The 17,321-nt window shown below is 46.0% G+C and overlaps 1 protein-coding gene across 5 annotated transcripts in view; it reads right to left on the minus strand.

Moving 5' to 3' along the window:
* atp6v0a1a (ATPase H+ transporting V0 subunit a1a) overlaps positions 1-17,321 on the minus strand; it is a 43,040-nt gene that overhangs the window by 13,084 nt on the left and 12,635 nt on the right. For 3 of the 5 annotated variants that reach the window (XM_088622981.1, XM_088622980.1, XM_088622978.1), the window contains exons 10-20: positions 14,689-14,901; positions 11,886-12,036; positions 11,360-11,499; positions 10,458-10,615; positions 9,212-9,302; positions 8,822-8,940; positions 8,445-8,661; positions 7,456-7,563; positions 6,457-6,564; positions 2,599-2,616; positions 377-494 (exon numbers count right to left, since the gene is read on the minus strand). In XM_088622981.1, coding sequence (XP_088479107.1) covers positions 377-494; positions 2,599-2,616; positions 6,457-6,564; positions 7,456-7,563; positions 8,445-8,661; positions 8,822-8,940; positions 9,212-9,302; positions 10,458-10,615; positions 11,360-11,499; positions 11,886-12,036; positions 14,689-14,901 — 1,441 coding nt within the window. The remainder of the gene's footprint in view (positions 1-376; positions 495-2,598; positions 2,617-6,456; positions 6,565-7,455; positions 7,564-8,444; positions 8,662-8,821; positions 8,941-9,211; positions 9,303-10,457; positions 10,616-11,359; positions 11,500-11,885; positions 12,037-14,688; positions 14,902-17,321) is intronic. The other 2 variants (XM_088622982.1, XM_088622979.1) reach the window with 1 other exon arrangement.

Below are 17,321 nucleotides of genomic sequence, written 5' to 3' on the forward strand. Positions count from 1 at the left end.
GCTTAATGCGCTTAAACAGGTCAACACAGAAGAGATGAAGATAAGAACCAAGCCTTCTCTGAAATGAACGTGGTCAGGCCAATTGCTCCTTTCAACGCACGGTGGAAAAGGAGACCTCTTGGCGGCAACACTGTAAGCTCACACATGCCCGACAACTCCACAAGCATCACTGCTGCCTATCGACCTGATGCCTTGACTGATCGGAACGACATATGTGCCACACTAACCCTAACCCTAACCCAGTCACAGTCGGCTAATTACATAGCCCAGAATCTAACCACCAATCTGTGGGAAAACAGGATGGATCTTGCACTCCAAGCCCGCTACGTGTTTTAACCGGTGTTTTACAGTGAGTTGTGTGCCGCTGCAGACTTACGCGCATGAGCCAGACTGAGGGCCCAGAGCCGCAGGTAGGAGGCAGTGTTGGAGATGCAGCCCAGGCAGTACTCGATGGTGTGGATGGCCTGGTGGACCACGGTGTCGGTGAAGTCAAACTGGCGGGAGAGAGGAGAGCTCGAGTCAGTGCCTGCCTCACGAGACCGCACACAGCCCACTCTCCCTGCCCGCTCGCACAGATACAACCTTCCAAGACTGCCGTCCAGAGTGAGCACTAGACCTGGTCAGGCTACCAGCTGAAGTTATCCTGATTTCTGTAATCAGTTGTAAGGGGGTTATAAAGTGAGAAACAGCACTTCCACACGGTGTTAGCTGAACAAATAAAACACTGATTTAGCAGTGATTTGCAAAGCATGAACACCTGCCCAGATCTACAAAACTTGAACAGATATTTCAGATACGCCTTTTCATAAATCCCTGTTTAATAGCTGTAAGCGCTTTTATTTTTTAATTATGTGAAATATTTTCAACATTCAGAAGCACTTTGTAGTGGAACTAATGACCAACTCTTGCACCCTCCTTAACTGTGCCTATTTAGCATTTCATTTTATTTTCACCCAGGGCCCTGATCTCGGTACAACTCCAAAGATTGACAGAAGCCCAAATCCGAATCTCAGAAAAGTTTCGTATTCACCAATTTTATTGTTCAGCTTAGAAATATGACAGGTTTTAAGCCCATGAAACATTGTGCTGGTTGTTTGGTCAAGAGAGAACTGCAGTTGTATTCACAGGGCTTTTCAAGGACTAACACCGAGACTCTGTGAACCCTCAATAACCCCAGGAACGCATAAAAAGGTTTCAAAGCTAAATTACAGCCCTAGAAACCTCTCTTTTTTCTGTAAACCTTCTTTCAGAAGTGACTCAAGAAGAAGAGGTATACATCTGTCAAACAGAGTTTTTAAAGGTAAGACATGGTGTGTACCTCAGGAAGCCAAGTTTAACTTCAAAACACAGGAACCTACTGCCCATTGTGGCTGATTTAAAAGGTGTTGGAAACAATTCAAGTTTCCTCTTTCCAACCTGTATGCTTTTTTTCTGCTTCGAAACTACAACGAACAACATTAATGTTCTTAAAAACTAACACATTTACTTTGTTTGATCTCCTTTTTTTGACAAAGGTTCTTTTTAATGGAAAAAAATGGTGGAGCATGCAACGTTCAGTTATTTTGTCTTGCAATACCGGAGGAAGACGATTCCTGCTAAATCCTACGGAGCAAACCGTGATGGGAGAAGATGCTAAAATCATGAATCAATCCATGAAAAGTTTTACTTCAACGTCAGTCCGGCCTCAAACTCTAGTCTCAAGCACAAAGCCGAGCGTGCAAGTAAGTGAAACAGTGTGAGGGAGGAGACTGGTGGAACTGATGTAACAGGAAGTTATTGTCAGACATACTGTGCACTGCTTTGACAACCACAAGTAATGTTCAAGTCATTGAACATTTGCTTACCAACAAAAAAAATGATGGTTTGAAAATTTTAAAGCAGTCTGACCCTCAAATTAAAATTTAGAGCTGTGAGTATATGCTCAATTCTAATCTCCTAACCACATCCAGAGTCTATCTAGAAGACGTACCTCCTCTTCTTTGTGGTTAACAAGTGATTAACAAACAAGAAAAATAATTTTGGTCATGGTTTTCTGAGTCTAAACGTGACATTAATCCAATGGGGTGTAATATTTTGCAGAACATGGCATAATAAGCCCAGGCTCTCCAAAAAGGCTCCCAATTTGTATTTTAGAAACAGTTTTATTTAAGGACTGAGGCCTGACTACAGGATGGGAGGATACTTGTAATCTGCAGCATTTACAAATGTGCATTTTGACATTGTTATTTAAAACAATTCTCAAGCTTAATGCTAAAAACTGGATATTTTAAGGAGAGAAAAATAGTTTGGGCAATCACACCCCTTCCCAAGTCTTAACTCCTTAACACACACCTCTGAACGTATATCATTAGTAAGATGATTATTGCACTGATTAACACAAGAGTAATTTCACTTTCATTGACACACGTCTGAGTCATCACTGCTGAAGGAAAACCCATTCCCACATCACCCACTGTGTAAACACACCCAAACACAGTGCTCTGCTCCTCAGCAGAGTGTTACAGTAGGGAAAGAATGGATGAGTGATAGAACACAGCAGACAGACCCACATGCACACCCACAGACAAACATGCTCCACACACATGCTGTAGGTCTTACCACTTCGTCATCAGAAGGCTTGAAAACAATACAGGTTAAGTTTAGTGCAGTGTTCAGGAAGAAATGCGTTAGTTATGAGAACAAAAGGTATCATGAAATATATATATAAAATCTAGAACTAAGACCATGCTGTGTCTGAAGGGGTGCGCAGATTTGGTCAGAATAATTATGAAACAAATTTAGTACTTTTTACAATTAGTTTTTTATCCCTCCCTTTATGGATTTGCTTATTTTTGCCCGAGTAGGGCCGCTGCTACTGTATAACACTCAAGGTGGTTCAACAGCGCTGAACGCCAGCGCTCTTCCTCTTAATGTGCACTTGAAGGCCATTCAGTTCTTTTTAGAACACGAGTCCGTAGCACCAGCAGCAGCCACTCTGAACAGGAGGACAGATGCAGCCCTCCTTCACAGCACTGCATAGTCAGAGGTACCTAGAAAAACACAGGGGGTCGCTGATGGGTAGAAAGCAGCGCCCCACCCAACATCTGGCACTGCTCAGCTGAGCAACCACTCCCGAATGGGGAATCACATTCACAGTCCTGCAGTGGTTGTAGCCCAGGCATGTCTAGGCTATGGGAAAGCACATGGTCTACTCAGTGAACACCTTTAAGTGTTTAGCCACACACAAGCCTGTCCCAGTGCGCAGCTAAGCATCTTTAAATAATCTGTTTTGTATAAGGCCTTCATTGATTCAGAGAGCAATCAGGGCCAGATCGGCGAAGCCGGTTTCCACTGGGAACCGAATGTAAGACGGATTTCTGGAACTGTGCTGTTGGAGCGCATTCTTGCGTGCCAGGCAGGTACAATTCAACCTGGTGCCCTCTGCTGCGCAGTTATGTTACAGCTCAAGTCTTGAGAAACTTGACCAAGCAAAAAACAAATAAAAAATGAATTGTTTACACATATAGAACAAGTCGCCACTTCTTGGAGGATGAAGTTTATCTTATAAGATGAACCTGCTGGCTTACTCCACCTAAAAGCCTAAAAATAATCCTCTGAATCTTGAAACAGGACGTCGCTAAGGAAGCGAAAAGGACTCTGAAACAATGACTCCGTGCGGGATCTTAAATTCACGGAAGCACAGAGCCTTCCATTACGGCCCAGTTGGACCAATTTAACTACGGGTGCACAATGTATCGGAGGCCGATATACATTATTCTCCGATAAATCTGAAAAATTAATTATTATCGTTCCGATTTTGGAATTACAGCCAATAATGACAACCGATAATGCGGCGCCCTATTTCTGTTTGTGCCACTATTTTTTTTTCTATGTGCACGCACTGATCCACTCGACTGGGTACAGTACAGCTGTTGCAGAGTGAAAATGTTGGCGGTGTGGAACCTTTTCACCAATTTTTAATCAATGATCCATCTTTACCGAGTTTTAGCTTTCTTACCCTCATTACACCTCAGCTGTGGATGATAGTGTGAGCTTGTTTTAAAATGCAAAAAAGTAAAATGATCGGTTATCGGTTTCTGTATTGGCCACAACAAACTGTTCATTATCGGTTATCGTTATTGTATATCGGTGCATCCCTAAATGTAACCATGCTGGACAGGTTCGAAACTGCTGATGAATTAAAGGAGAGCCACAAGATTGGGTGGAGCGTTGCTCGATTTGGGGTTCCTATTATTGTTAAACTCATCAAATCCGTGAGAAGGACTGACATGGTGCAGGGGGTTGCAGAGTTGTGCTGGGCAGGCAGCTCAGCCACTGTGCCCAGTCCTTCCATCAGAGTGCTGTCTGCCTGCACAACCATTCGGACCCCAGCACTGACCGACAGCACACAGCAGAGAAACCCAGCAGAATCCATGAAGCATGGTCGGGGGGTTACATTTGTGCAGCCCTAATCTCACATGCTTCCAGCCCAATTCAACTGTGTGCAACTGGAAATTCACTCAAACAGAACGGGAGCATCCGCAGGGAACAGGCAACCGATGCCTGTTCCTCCCGCTGGCTTCCCATTGCTGCTGCAAATTCATTCTCTTGTTTCATGGAATGAATTCAGGAAATTCAGTTGCTTCAAAACTTCATGCAGCCAACCACTTCTCAAAGGTCATTGAACTGAGCATTTATTTTTTAAGGCGAAGACCAAACTCTGCTCTAAAGCGCCAGAGAAGCAAGGGGGTATTCGCTGTACTTTTCCTTCTTGTGATTCTTTGAATCTGTACTTTTCGTCATAACAGACGCCAAGACTAAAGCAGAACTATAGTGCTACTTAAACCAAGAAAAAAACAACTCCTAAGCCTCTGAAGCGCTTTTAAAGCTTATATATGAAACAAAACAGTGATCCTCCAGTGTAAATTTTGTAATCGATGGATGTCTGGCAGCTTCTATGTAAGTAGTGTACATGCTGTCAGCTCTTGTACCCAAATCTGGAGGTTGAGTTGCAGGAAACTGCATACTGCTCAAAGATTTTCCAGAAAGAGGATCACTCTGATTGTTTTATATAGTTTTTAGAAAACGAGGCAAAGTGAAACGCAACAGGCAAGCCCTTTTTAACAGCAGTAATACTCAGCCCGTGTGTCTTTCTCCCAATTTTCCTGAGCTTGTGTCTATTTTGCCTGCACAGCAACTAATGACGCCGAACTGAAGAATGACCCTCGCATGTTTAAAGAACCCTAAAATGTGATATATCCTCTCGCTGAAATGGAAAATGAAAAGTGGCCTACGCAAAGCCCACGATCTTCAGTAAAGTAACCTGCTGGCAGAGCAAAGTAAAGCACCCAGAGCTGAATAATTCATGGTTATTCCAGCAGAACCCGAATGGGTTTAGTATGTCTCTTGATTGTCTAGTCTAGCAGAGTAATGTTTTTTTAAAAGAAAAACAGCACATTCTGCATTTCTTTCAATTGTCCACTATCCATTCATGATCATTTAATGGTGATTTATAATATGCAGCACTGCATTTGAACATTAACAATCTCAAACACTTGTAAGCAAAACTAGATAGCTGATATTCCCAATTTGTTTTGTTTTTTTTATAACTCTCAGGTTGTTTAGTACCCAAAGCTCTTTCCCCAAATTTACAGTTTCTAAATGGTAATTTATCTCCGATACATAACGGATTTTTGGTTCTGCTTAAAAAAAATATATGTTTGTGTGAGAGAACTCGCTTTTACAGTCTTCCACCGAAGACTGGAAGTCAGTCTCCCCAAACAAAAGTACTGTGAATGAAACAAACCAAAAAAAAACTGTTAAGCTTACTGCCAGCGTGATGAAAAAGAAAATACACTCAACACGTTCATAAACACCACTGAGTGAGAATGATCTCGTCAGTATAAATTATATACAGTGCGCCGCAAATGGAAGGGATTTTAAACAGTTTAAACGTAAAATAAACAGGTCCCTTCAGTTTATGTTAAAATCAGTTACACTGAACACGTACTGGAAATGGTCATACAAAACCAAACAGTGCAGAAACAGCAGTCCTTCTTGGACACGTTGAATACACTCCCCCCTTCCTTCAGAACCGTTCCTGTAACTGCCTAGGAGGTCGGACAGAAACCTGTCTTTCGGGGTGCTCCACCCCCACTGTCTGAAGGGTTTTGTTTAATGCGCTGCCCTCCAGACAGAGCAAGGCAAATGAATGTACTCTAACAAATGCAAAAGCCTCAGCTGAAGCGAACACAGATGCAGAAGGGCGCAGCAAGCGCTTCTCGGAGGCGGAGGCGGCGGCGGGGGGGGACGCCAAGCGCTCGAATCGTACGGACCCCCGTCTCCGCTGGCGCCCCGCCGGGCCCTCTTCCGCAGCAGCGGCGCGATGCGCGCAACCGGTTTAAGCAAAACTTGCGAAAGCTGGGCGGCGGCGGCAGGCACGGGAGCGGGCGAGCGGGCGAGCGAGGCGGGACTCACTTCGTTCTCGTCTTCCGAGTGGGTGGAGAGCTGGTCGTGCTGGATAATTTCGGCGTCCTCTTCTGTCGGGCCGTTGCCGACGCGGATCCCCCCAAAGTTGTGAGTGCCCTGGAAGGGAAGAGGAGCACTGCAGTGCTGCAACCACACAGCTCATGGGTTTTTTTTTTAACTGATGACCATATCCCATAATATTCTATCCTATTACCCCCTCCGCAGGGCAACGTATTTGGGGCAGACAACGACAATGCCCGTAGTGGAACACAAACACACAGCAGAAATGCAATTCAGGTAAATACAATAATAATTATCGGATATGAAGGGCTGCTCAGTGGTACAGTGATCAGCACTGCTGCCTCACAATGCTGGGACCCTGGGCTCAATTCCAGAACTGGGGTGCTGTCTGTGTGGAGTCTGTATGTTCTCATGGTGTTCAGGTTGGTTTCCTCCCACAGTGCAAAGGCATACTGGTGGGAAAATAGGGAACACAGGCCCTGGTGTGTGTGTGTGTGTGTGTGTGTGTGTGTGTGTCTGCCCCGTGACGGACCGATGTCCTGTCCAGGGTGAGCCCTGCCTTGCGCCCAACTGCTTGCTGGGATAGGCTCCGGTTCCCCCGCGACCCTTAAACTGGACGAAGTGGGTAGAAAACGGATGGATGAATTCCATAAACACACAAGAAAAGGGAACATGACAAGTAACAGTGTTGGATCCAAGAAGTAAGCCCGTTTAGAGCACCTCAGTTCGGGTGGCCTAAACTCCCTCTGCACTGAATTCCTCTGATTAACTGTGAATACGTACGTCAGAGCAGAGTGACTGGATTTTAAAGCTGCCATCATTAGATCGTATTTCACCTTCTGACGAAACAGGCCGAGAAGTTAAACGTGGGCCCTGCCGCCGCCCTGGTTTCAGAGACAGAAATTGTCGACTCTGGCTGCTGACTGAAGGAACGGGGCAGCAGACCTGCCAGCCTAGGACGGAAACAGGTGCCCAGCGGATACATACCAGGTGCTTCCTCCTCAGGTACTGGCGTCTGAGCACCAGGGGTTTCACCACGAGCATCCAGGGGACACACAGCAGGGCCAACACCACCAAGAAGCACTGCATCCCCACCTGGAGAACGGGGAAAAAGAACGATGCAGAACAGCTGCTCAGGCCAGCCGGTAATAATAATGTCGGAGTCAGGGGATGTGTGCTGGAATTGTGTTTGCTCTGTCTGTAAATATACTGAGAGTACATTGCTGGCTGGACGGTGATCTACAGGCCCTGAATACAGGTAGATCAGATAAAGGCTTAGAATTGACAAATGTATTTTTCGCATCACAGGTACCCAAGCCTTGGGATAGTGAGAGCAGTCATGGGATCACAGGCCAGCCTTCTGCTCTGTGACTCCCACCAGCACTAGCTGCTTTACGATAATGGGTACATGAAGACCCCTCCCTCCCCCAGCTAATTTTGGAATAATCTATTTGCATCTTTCCATCTTGGGTCTCGGCAAGAGAATGAAGGAGAGCAGACGGGCCCCTCCGACCTGTTTCCCTGTCCGCTCCACTGGGAAAAGGCATGGACAACAGCGAGCGGTAGGGCTCGGAGAGGCTCTTTCATTGTGCAAATCCAGCCCCAGAATCCACTTGCTCGGATTAATAAAGGACAATCACCCTTTTTTAAGAACTTTCGTAATAGAGATTGCAAGACGTTGCATGAGTGTGTACTTATTGTGAGATGTTTATTGTGAAATATAATAAAGTTTTCTCTCTGCTGGATAGTTGGCCGCTAGTGTGATCCAGACTTGAACCTGCAACACTTGGATCACATAGTTCAACCCCCGTTACATGGGGGAGTCCCTACCATATAGGACCTTTGACCATGTTACCTCACTCTGGATTGCTCAGGACACAACAAGAATACCAAAAACCATCCTATTCGAGATCCAAAGCTTTGGAAATTAATGAATAAGCATTGATACATCGAGAACAAGTGGTGCACAGGGTTACCTGTCCCGTGTAGAGCATTTTGTTGCTCTTGTCGTTGTAGTTGAAGAGGAACATGTTGATGAAGTGGATGAGCAAGCTTGGGGCACTTTTGGATGTGGCAGCGTCGTAGGCCCCCCATTTGATAAAGATGAGGATCACCAGGTACCCGAAAAGGCTGGTCATGAAGATGATCTCGGGGATGAAACCCAGGAAGATGTTGAGGGGCTTCTTGAAATACCTGAACACCAAAACAATCAATCTCTTTTTTTCATTCAGCCGGCAGTCGGATAAGATCCAGCACACAAACAAAACGGTGAGCCACACAGCAAAAACACAAAAAACAAAAGCCACGCTGCAGCACAGAATTGGCCACAGCTGGCTTTAAAGGCAGTACGCACAGGTGGTTGAGGAGGCTGAGGGTGACGCCAAACAGCATGTGGATGATGCCAAGGATGACGGACATCTTCATCTTGAAGGAGTTGAGGAAGGTCAGCTTATTGGTGGCGATGTTCCAGATCTGGAAAACAGGTATCAGAAGGTTCTCACAGGATGGCAAAACCACATTCCCCTTCTCTAACCCAATAGAACTATTTTCTGTTCGCCAAAGGGACAGAGTCAAGAACCTTCTTCTTTGCGCCACCATACACACTTCAGCCTAAACTAAAAACCACATTAACACCCTCCAGGGATTTGATCCATCCTGGCCATGACCAGTAAGTTACCATCAGAGCTGGCATTTGGTTTTAGCTGCACTTGAAGTTAGGCAGGAATCAGGACAAGAGACCTACCGGATCAATTCCTAAAGGATATGGTCCGTTGAAGACTCCCTTGATGGCCGGGTCCAGTTGCAATACTGGGTTACCTTTGAGCATCTCGGTTCTAGAAAGGGAATATAACATCCTTTGTGTGTCGTTTCATCTGTTCAAGAAGAACACTGGTCGGATTTCGCACAGCAAACCAGGAGAACATTGGTGAATAAACACAGAAGGACAGCTGAAAAATCCTGCAAGTAATTTCACACAGGAACAGAATGTCACTCTCAGTTCTGTTCCTTCAAATCTACAGAGACTGGTTAATGCTCTGGCCCTACAAACCCCTTAAGTTAAGGAATACGAACGTGGTTAATTATTTCATTCATTTATTTTAAGATTGAGGAAATGCGTCCATGTCGTGCCACAGCAGCTGGAAAAAGCCACCTTCCCTGGAGCGGGGACTGAAAGGCCGAGCAGCAAGGATATCACAAATGTCGTACCCGTTCCCGCTGGAAACTGCGCGAGAATCACCACGGCGACCGGAAGGCCCGTCAATCAACCGGTTGCCGTGACAACGCGCTCTTGCACAAGAGATCAGTTGCACCTGTGCGCAGTCAATCACCTGGCTTTTTAACACCTGCCCCTGCACTGCACCGCCGCTCAGTCTTAGTGTTAACTAGTCTTGGCGTTACCCGAGTGCTCTGGCCATGTTTACTTGAACCCTCTCTTATGGATGCTCCTGTGCCACATTCCAGTGCTTTTCTATGATTTTGCTCACAGATTCCCCTGCGGCTGTGTTTTTGAGTTCTCTGCTTGTCTTTGAGCGTGTCTTTGGATGGTGTTTTCTTCAGCATGTTGCTTTCATGCCACCTCACCAACACTAGGACTCAGCCCACTGCCTCAGACCAGCGCCTTCTGATTTTCTAAAACTACTGGAGATTTAAGCAATCATTTGTCAAGTTCCCATTCGTCAACTAGTAGATATTTGCATTGAACTTGAAATCACCACCAAGGGCGATTGCTGGCTCTTGTACAGAAATGCTTCCTGACTGCTTGTATGTTCCCTTTTCAAACAATCAAAGGAGGTGTTATGGATATTGAGATCACTATCTGAACCTGAAAAGAGACCAAGACTAAATAATGGGTGCAGTAAGTGACAAAACAAACGATCCATGCCACCCACTTCTGACAACCAAGCTGAGCACTTCCAGCGCCCCTGTGTGAGAGCAGCTGGACTGGCGCGCCGGTCAGTGTAAACTGGGACCACATCCCAGCGACTTACGTCCAGTTGGCGGTGGTGAACATGGGGCGCACGCTCCAGCCCGAGCCGAACATGTTGAGCGACTTGGAGAAGCAGTCGTTGTAGATCAGGCCCGTGTAGATGGAGAAGGCCCCCATGAGGAGGATGATGTACCGGCCAGAAAAGATCATGTTGAACATCTGTGGACAGACAGGCGAGAAAACCGGCCGACATCAACGCAGTCAGCGCTCAGCCGTCGGAGCGACATCCCCAGAGACGGGATCGTCTTTCCACAAATATGGAACAATCAGCTTTGCTCCCCCTCTGAACAACTACAGCGGGATAATCATTATCCGGGTTGGGGACCGCAGCTTTTGAAAAATTAAAAATTATCACTTTCAGTTACAAATTATGCCAGCATCGAGCATCGTAACCAATTCCGAATTGGAAATGGTTATCCCCACATTTTTGTCGTTAATTTAAGAAAGTACTGCTTGCACTAGTATTTTATAGCTTCCCTCAATACTTATCATTATCTTATATTCAGTGACGCAATGGTACAAATGTTTATTTGTGCAGTTATTTTAAAACCAAGGAAATATGAATGATCATTCATTTAAAAAAAAGTTTTTCATGCATTTATTGGAAGACAAAGGCTTTCCTTGATGGTTGGTGTGAAGGAGTTCTGCTCACTTGGTCATCTGGACAGCTGTATGGAGCTACGTTAAACACTGCATGTTCAAGGTGTTTTTTGTACATGTGTGCTCTTTTCCATATTACTTTTGCACCTGGTGGTTCTCGGCTCTTGGAAAAACCTGGCAAAGTGAAGTTTGACTCAGCAGTTCCACACAGAACCCACATCCCAGGCAGCTCGTGGAAACAAGTGACTCGGCAGTTCTGGAGCTATTGTCAACTTTCAGCAGCAGGCCACCTAGAGTCCGTACCTCATTGTCGCTCTTCTGGGACAGGATTCGGCTTTCCCTGAGGATCAGCCAAACGGCAAAGCAGGTCATCAGGGCACCATGGCCACAGTCCCCAAACATGACGGCAAACAGGAAGGGGAAGGTGATGATGGTGTATGGAGCTGAAGGCATAGAGGGACATAACAGATGATAGAGGGACGATTCCTTTTTCCGTGATTCAGATCCAGTAATTAATACTCACTAGACCCTAACTCTAGCCCTGAGGGTTAAGGGGGAAAAACAGAGGGAGGTCCTGGCCAACTGGTAGTGTTTGCAGATACACAGTGTCAAGTCCTCCACATTATGAAATCGATGGTATATTCAACCCTATATAAGCCCCCTTCCTCCCAAACCTTACTTAAACAGAGCTGTATTGAAAAAGGCAGAACCGAGCAAACTGCAGGACAAAACATCTTCAAATACATTCTCCCAAAAAAATTATTAGTGAAGCCCCTACCTGTGTCAGCCCACCAAATAGACTCGGAGTGAAAGGCAAAAGAGGCCTCACCTGGGTTTATCTCCCTATAGCTCCCGATCCCATAGGCATCCACAATGTTCTGGAAACCGGACGTTAATTTGTTGGTCTTGTTGTAGGTGGGAGGCGTCTGCTTGGTCTGCATTCTGTTGAGGATAGAGGGCACCGTGGAGCCACTGCGCTCCTGGGGGAAGAAACGGCCATGCTCAGACATACTGTAGATCCCTCTATCAAATTAACTACAGTCTTCCCAAATATCCCCCTTTCTTTTTTTACTGTAAAGCATCGTGCAGTGACCTCCAGAAAACAGGTGCCTAGACCTGCGAAAAGCAGTGCCTTATATAGTCATTTTCAAAGCCCTGTCTGGTCATTTTTCTTAATCAGTTGTAATTAACTTCAAGAGAGCTGGAATCCAAATACTTAGCTCATTACAGTCTCTAATTGTTCTGGAACTAATGGATAAAATAACCAAAATCATAGTACAGCTACAGATGGACGTTTAATTTGACATATTTCCAATCAGAAAAAGTATGCTTAAGTCAGGCGAAGTGGAAAGAAATGAGATCTGAGCTATATTTTGCTTTCAATAATACATGGTATTGGGACACAGCTGCCTAAGAAACAAGACCCTAAGTAAACTCAGCTCTGTGCTGTGGTGCAAAGCTTTTTCAGGACGTATCGGGGAAAACTATTCCCAGTAATCAGACATCAGCAATGGTACACTTTTTTCCCAGAATTTTCACACTGGTACTGCTGGTCTTCTAAATGAAAAACAGAGCAGGTGGGAGAATGAGTCTGTGAGAGAGAATTCCAGAACTATCTAAGGTCCCATAAACCTCCAGATTCTGACAACTCTCTCCCACCTTGACCTTTGACCTGAAGAATTCCACAGTGCAGGTCCTGGAACTGCTTGGGCTGAATTGGCTCCATCTGTAGCCGTGGAATCTCATGCCTTCGGGAGTGAGCTCTTACATCTTACATTGTATAATCTGTGGTGCACATCACTGGTGGGAGACTGATTTAATTCAACCAATTAAATAACTCCTCCCAAGTCTTGGACTAGACCTTAATAACCCACACACGCAGCAGATTGTCAGCAGCAGGACTGAATACCCCTGCTTCAACCAATAAACTCAAAGTCACCACAGCCAGGCCAGGTCACGTCTATCTTGACCCACAACGGTCTTGAACAAAAATTCAGAAGCTCCCCTGACACAACAGGTGTCCATGAGTATTCAGGGACATTGAACACTGATTCTTAATATCCAAATGAATCATGGTAATGAAGGCTTAAAGACGTAAATGTTCAAAACGGACAAAAGGATCTATGCTGTACTAAAAGCATACCTAAGATTATAGGACTGACAAGTGCGAACAAACAGATTATGCAGTGTCCAATAACTCATTAATTTTGGACAGAGGCCACAGATACTCCAGACATTTATTTGCAGCGGGTATATTATACTGCTGGCATGACCTTTCAAAAACATGCAGGCAAATGACTCACCCACACCATGATTCATCCACTGCAATTTCAAAACAACCTGGAGGTTAAACACTGAAGCATTTCAGAATACGAGTCCAAGGGATTGGAGTGAAAGTTTAGTGTTTCCACTGAGCTCACTGCTGCCACCTTTCCCTTCACTGAGCTCCTCTTGACTCATGCCTTCACTGAGACCATCTGTACAAAATATTTCCTACTGGTTTAACCTCTGGACAGTTCATATAGAGCTCACTTTGCTCTATAATTTCAACTAATGCAAAGGTTCCAGCATTTTTTTCTGTTATCAGCGGCAATTAAAATATGTTTGTGACTCTAGTCTACTAAACAAAACTTAAATCATTTGTGTCATTTCTGAGACAAAATACAATTCTGCAATTCTAAGAAAACAAGGAACTTCCATGTATCTCCTCATAAATATCCTGTTTTTTTTCCAAATATCTTCCAGTTGCTCTGCAGTTTTAAGACCACCTGCACCTATTACAAGGCCTTAGCTGAAATTTAATCAGTAATTTGAGGAGAAGGCTGTAAGAAAGCACGCAAGACAACAATCACTCTTGTGTATCCTTGGCATGGAGATTTATAGCTGTGATATTCCTTCTGGGTCTTGAACACATGAATGCTGCCTCAGAAGACCAGAGTATACTAAACTGCCAGGCAATAGGTGATCTATTAACACACTTCACATTACAGTGCTTTCTTGGGTTGGCTCTTTAGAGAAGCGTATTAGGGTTGCACACAGCTCAGCAGAAAGCAGCCAATCAAACAGAATGCACTCACCCCTCCATTTTTCAACCTCTTCATCAAATTTAGGGCTATGAGGGGGCCAAAACCCAATCCCAGAAAGCAACGGGCACAAGACGGGGTACAACCTGGATGGGGTGCAGACACACCTGCACCTGGACCAGTATTTCTGGTACCCGTAGGTACCAACAGGACTGTGGGAGGAAACCAGAGCACCAGGAGGAAACCCATGCAAACAAAGGAAGAAGATTCCAACTCCACGCAGATTACACCCCAGGGATTGAACCCTGGAGCCCAGAGGTGCCAGGAGGCAATGCTAACTACTGCGCTGCCACGCCACCCTCAAACAGAACATGCAATGCAAACACCAGCGCAGGAAGAGTGGAAAACATCTCCAGCTGCTCTCCTCCCGTATAACCCCACAGAAAGGGTGCCTGGCACTGTGCATTACAGCCCGAAGAATTACGGTCCTGTAGCTCGGCAGACGGGTGCTCACTACCTTGCTGTGAATGAAAGACCAGTGCACATGCACTGGGAGTGTAAAGGCGGTGGAGTGCCGGAGCTGGTGTCCCCCTGGGCCCTGCGGCTCACCGTGCCTCTGCGGAGCGCAAACTGGATGGAGTCCAGGTCCGTCACGGGGCACCACACCTCGGCGATCAGACACTTCTGGGTGACGTCGATGTTGCACAGGTTGAGGGTGTGGTAGATGGCCTTCATCTTGCGCACCTTGATGAACCACACCCTCACCGTCTTGGCGGCCGCCTGCAGGACCCTCTGCCGGTGGTCCTCCGTCTGGTTCAGGACCTGCGGGGCATGGGGAGAAGGAGCGGATCACATCTTCCTCCCTCCCACTTCCCCTTTATCCACTTTCCAGATCCCCCTGCCCTCCAGTGCACACTGCTACAGGATCAGCGTTCACATTCACAAAGCAGACCGCGGTTTCTGTTCCGTCAATCCCCCAGACTGCAGAAACATCTTTCACTTTCTGTCCCCAAACACTTGATACTGTTGCTTTCATGTTTAGCTGTAGCTGGTATGTAAATGGATGAAAAAGCTATAAAAGTTCAAATATCTTTAGTGGGAAATCAAGCATCTTAATGCCACACTAATGACAGCTCGAGCACAGCACTGTAGAATTAATTACGGGGCATACGTTTTTAATGGTCATTACTACACTTAATAAATAAGAAAATAACAGTTTCTGTTAAAGATTGCAAACACGTATGCTTGAAACTGTAAATACTGCGATTCGTCTGAGGGGATGCTCTATTACAGCTGAGCTGCATGAGTAGCATGACTCCAGTCCTTCACTACAGCGGGCTGCGACACGGGCCAGCACTGTGTGTGACTCACTGAGACTCATTCCTCAGGATCAGCAAATGTGAACCCCCCCCCCCAGCACCCCTAACCCACGCACAGCCCACGCAACCGAGCTCACGCCAGGGGAGCAGGGCGCTCTGGGTAAAATAAACTCGCCTTCTGACACGCCAAGAGGCAACCGAAAGCGGGCGAGGGGTTGTAACTGATCCAGGTGACTGAAGGCAGCTGGCGGACCGAGGACAGGCCGCTGGGAGTGAGTCAGTGGTGTGGGGGCGCTGCCCACCGGCGTGAGGCAGGGGAGAGACATGCCAGCCGCGCTAGAGTGGGCGATCACAGTCACCAAAGGGAGGGGGAGGGAGTCGGTGGGAGCTCAGAGCAGCTATGTGGGTGGGTCAGCCCCGGGGAGAAGAGAGAGATTAAAGAGCCGGTTTTCCTTCCCCGATAAGGACAGCGTTTTCACTTCCCAGAAGAAATATTGTGATCCAGGTAATGCAAAATCTTAAGCGGAGACCTTTGGATCACTTAATAACGCCAAACACAGCTGCACCGCCTTGAACGAACCATTCAAGTCGTACACCTTTGCTGTTGTTGCATTTGTTGTGCTACGCCTTCACATTTTATATTAATAATTTCTGTCTTTTATGTACCCATAACAGCATGCTTCCAGGACAGCGCCACACTTCACCACAGTAAACACTATGACGGGAGAATCACGTTTCTTTTAGAAGCATTTACAGCTGTGAATTTAATACCATAACCTTAGGTACAGCATCACAGTGTGTTGACAGGTAAATACAAAAATGTGGAAAATTAAAGTCAACATTTTTCAAAGGAGGCTAACAAATTCTATTAGAGCTTATTTTGTATAGCTTTAATTTCCTTCACAAGCTTAAGGAATACACTGCTGCTGGCTGAGGCTCAACACGGCACTGTTTAGGGGATAAGGGCGGTCTCAATATTTTCGGCAGTGGCCAAAATATTGTGCATGAAGTTTTTTTGTGAAGCTATTTCTCACTGCACGGTACCTCGAGAAGCCCTTAGACACTGAAGAAACACAGTCTCCAGGAGCCCCTTTCACTTGTGCTGCAAAATGCAAGGGCACACATTGCAGGAAGTAAAATTATGCAGAAAAGAGGATGGAATTAACAGTTGTCTTCACCCTCCCTGCTGAGGTTCGTTAACAATAGGCCTGACTCACTGACCAGAAGCGTGCCCCTCCCTATCGCTGCATAGCGCAGATGTTGGATGTAGATAAAGTTATCTGCCTTCCCATACGGCTTTGCTAGAGGCGACTTCAGTGAGTGCTTTGGCAGTGGGCTTACATAATGACAAGGGGGAAAATGATCTTTAGCACTGAGGCCCAGCAACAGGTGCCTTCAAGAATGTTCGCTTCTCAAAACTGGAGTTTCCGGCTCTTTCTGCAGAGCGCTGGACAGCAAAGGAGGAGGAGGTGTTGTTGGGGGGGCGGTTCTTAACATTTCCACTTTTGAAAGCTTTTGGAAAAACGCAGCTCCCAAATTGTCTGGTTTGGTCTTAAGGAAAATGCCAGTTTCCGGGGGATGATCAGAACGCGAAGAGAAATCGGGGAAATGGACAGGGCTTGAATACTGTGGCTAGAATGAATCATCTGGAAAGCGAGCTTCCAGAAAGAACGATGGAGAAAGTGAGAGTCCAGAATGAATTACCTAGCAAGTGAGCGTCTAGAACGGACAACCCCTGCAGGCACGAGTGAAGTGCAGTGACTTATTACAACAGGAAAAAAACAGAAAAGATCTCTCAGGGTGGATAAAAGGCATAAACTGAATTGTTGGGGAAATGGACTGAAGTTGTGAAATGAACATACAAACCACAAATGAACAGCCCAACGACACAAACCCCTGCAAGCAGACAGCAAAACTGCTGAG

Source organism: Lepisosteus platostomus, chromosome 28 (assembly GCF_059453375.1).
Source record: "Lepisosteus platostomus isolate fLepPlt1 chromosome 28, fLepPlt1.hap1, whole genome shotgun sequence".
Classification (NCBI taxonomy): domain Eukaryota; kingdom Metazoa; phylum Chordata; class Actinopteri; order Semionotiformes; family Lepisosteidae; genus Lepisosteus; species Lepisosteus platostomus.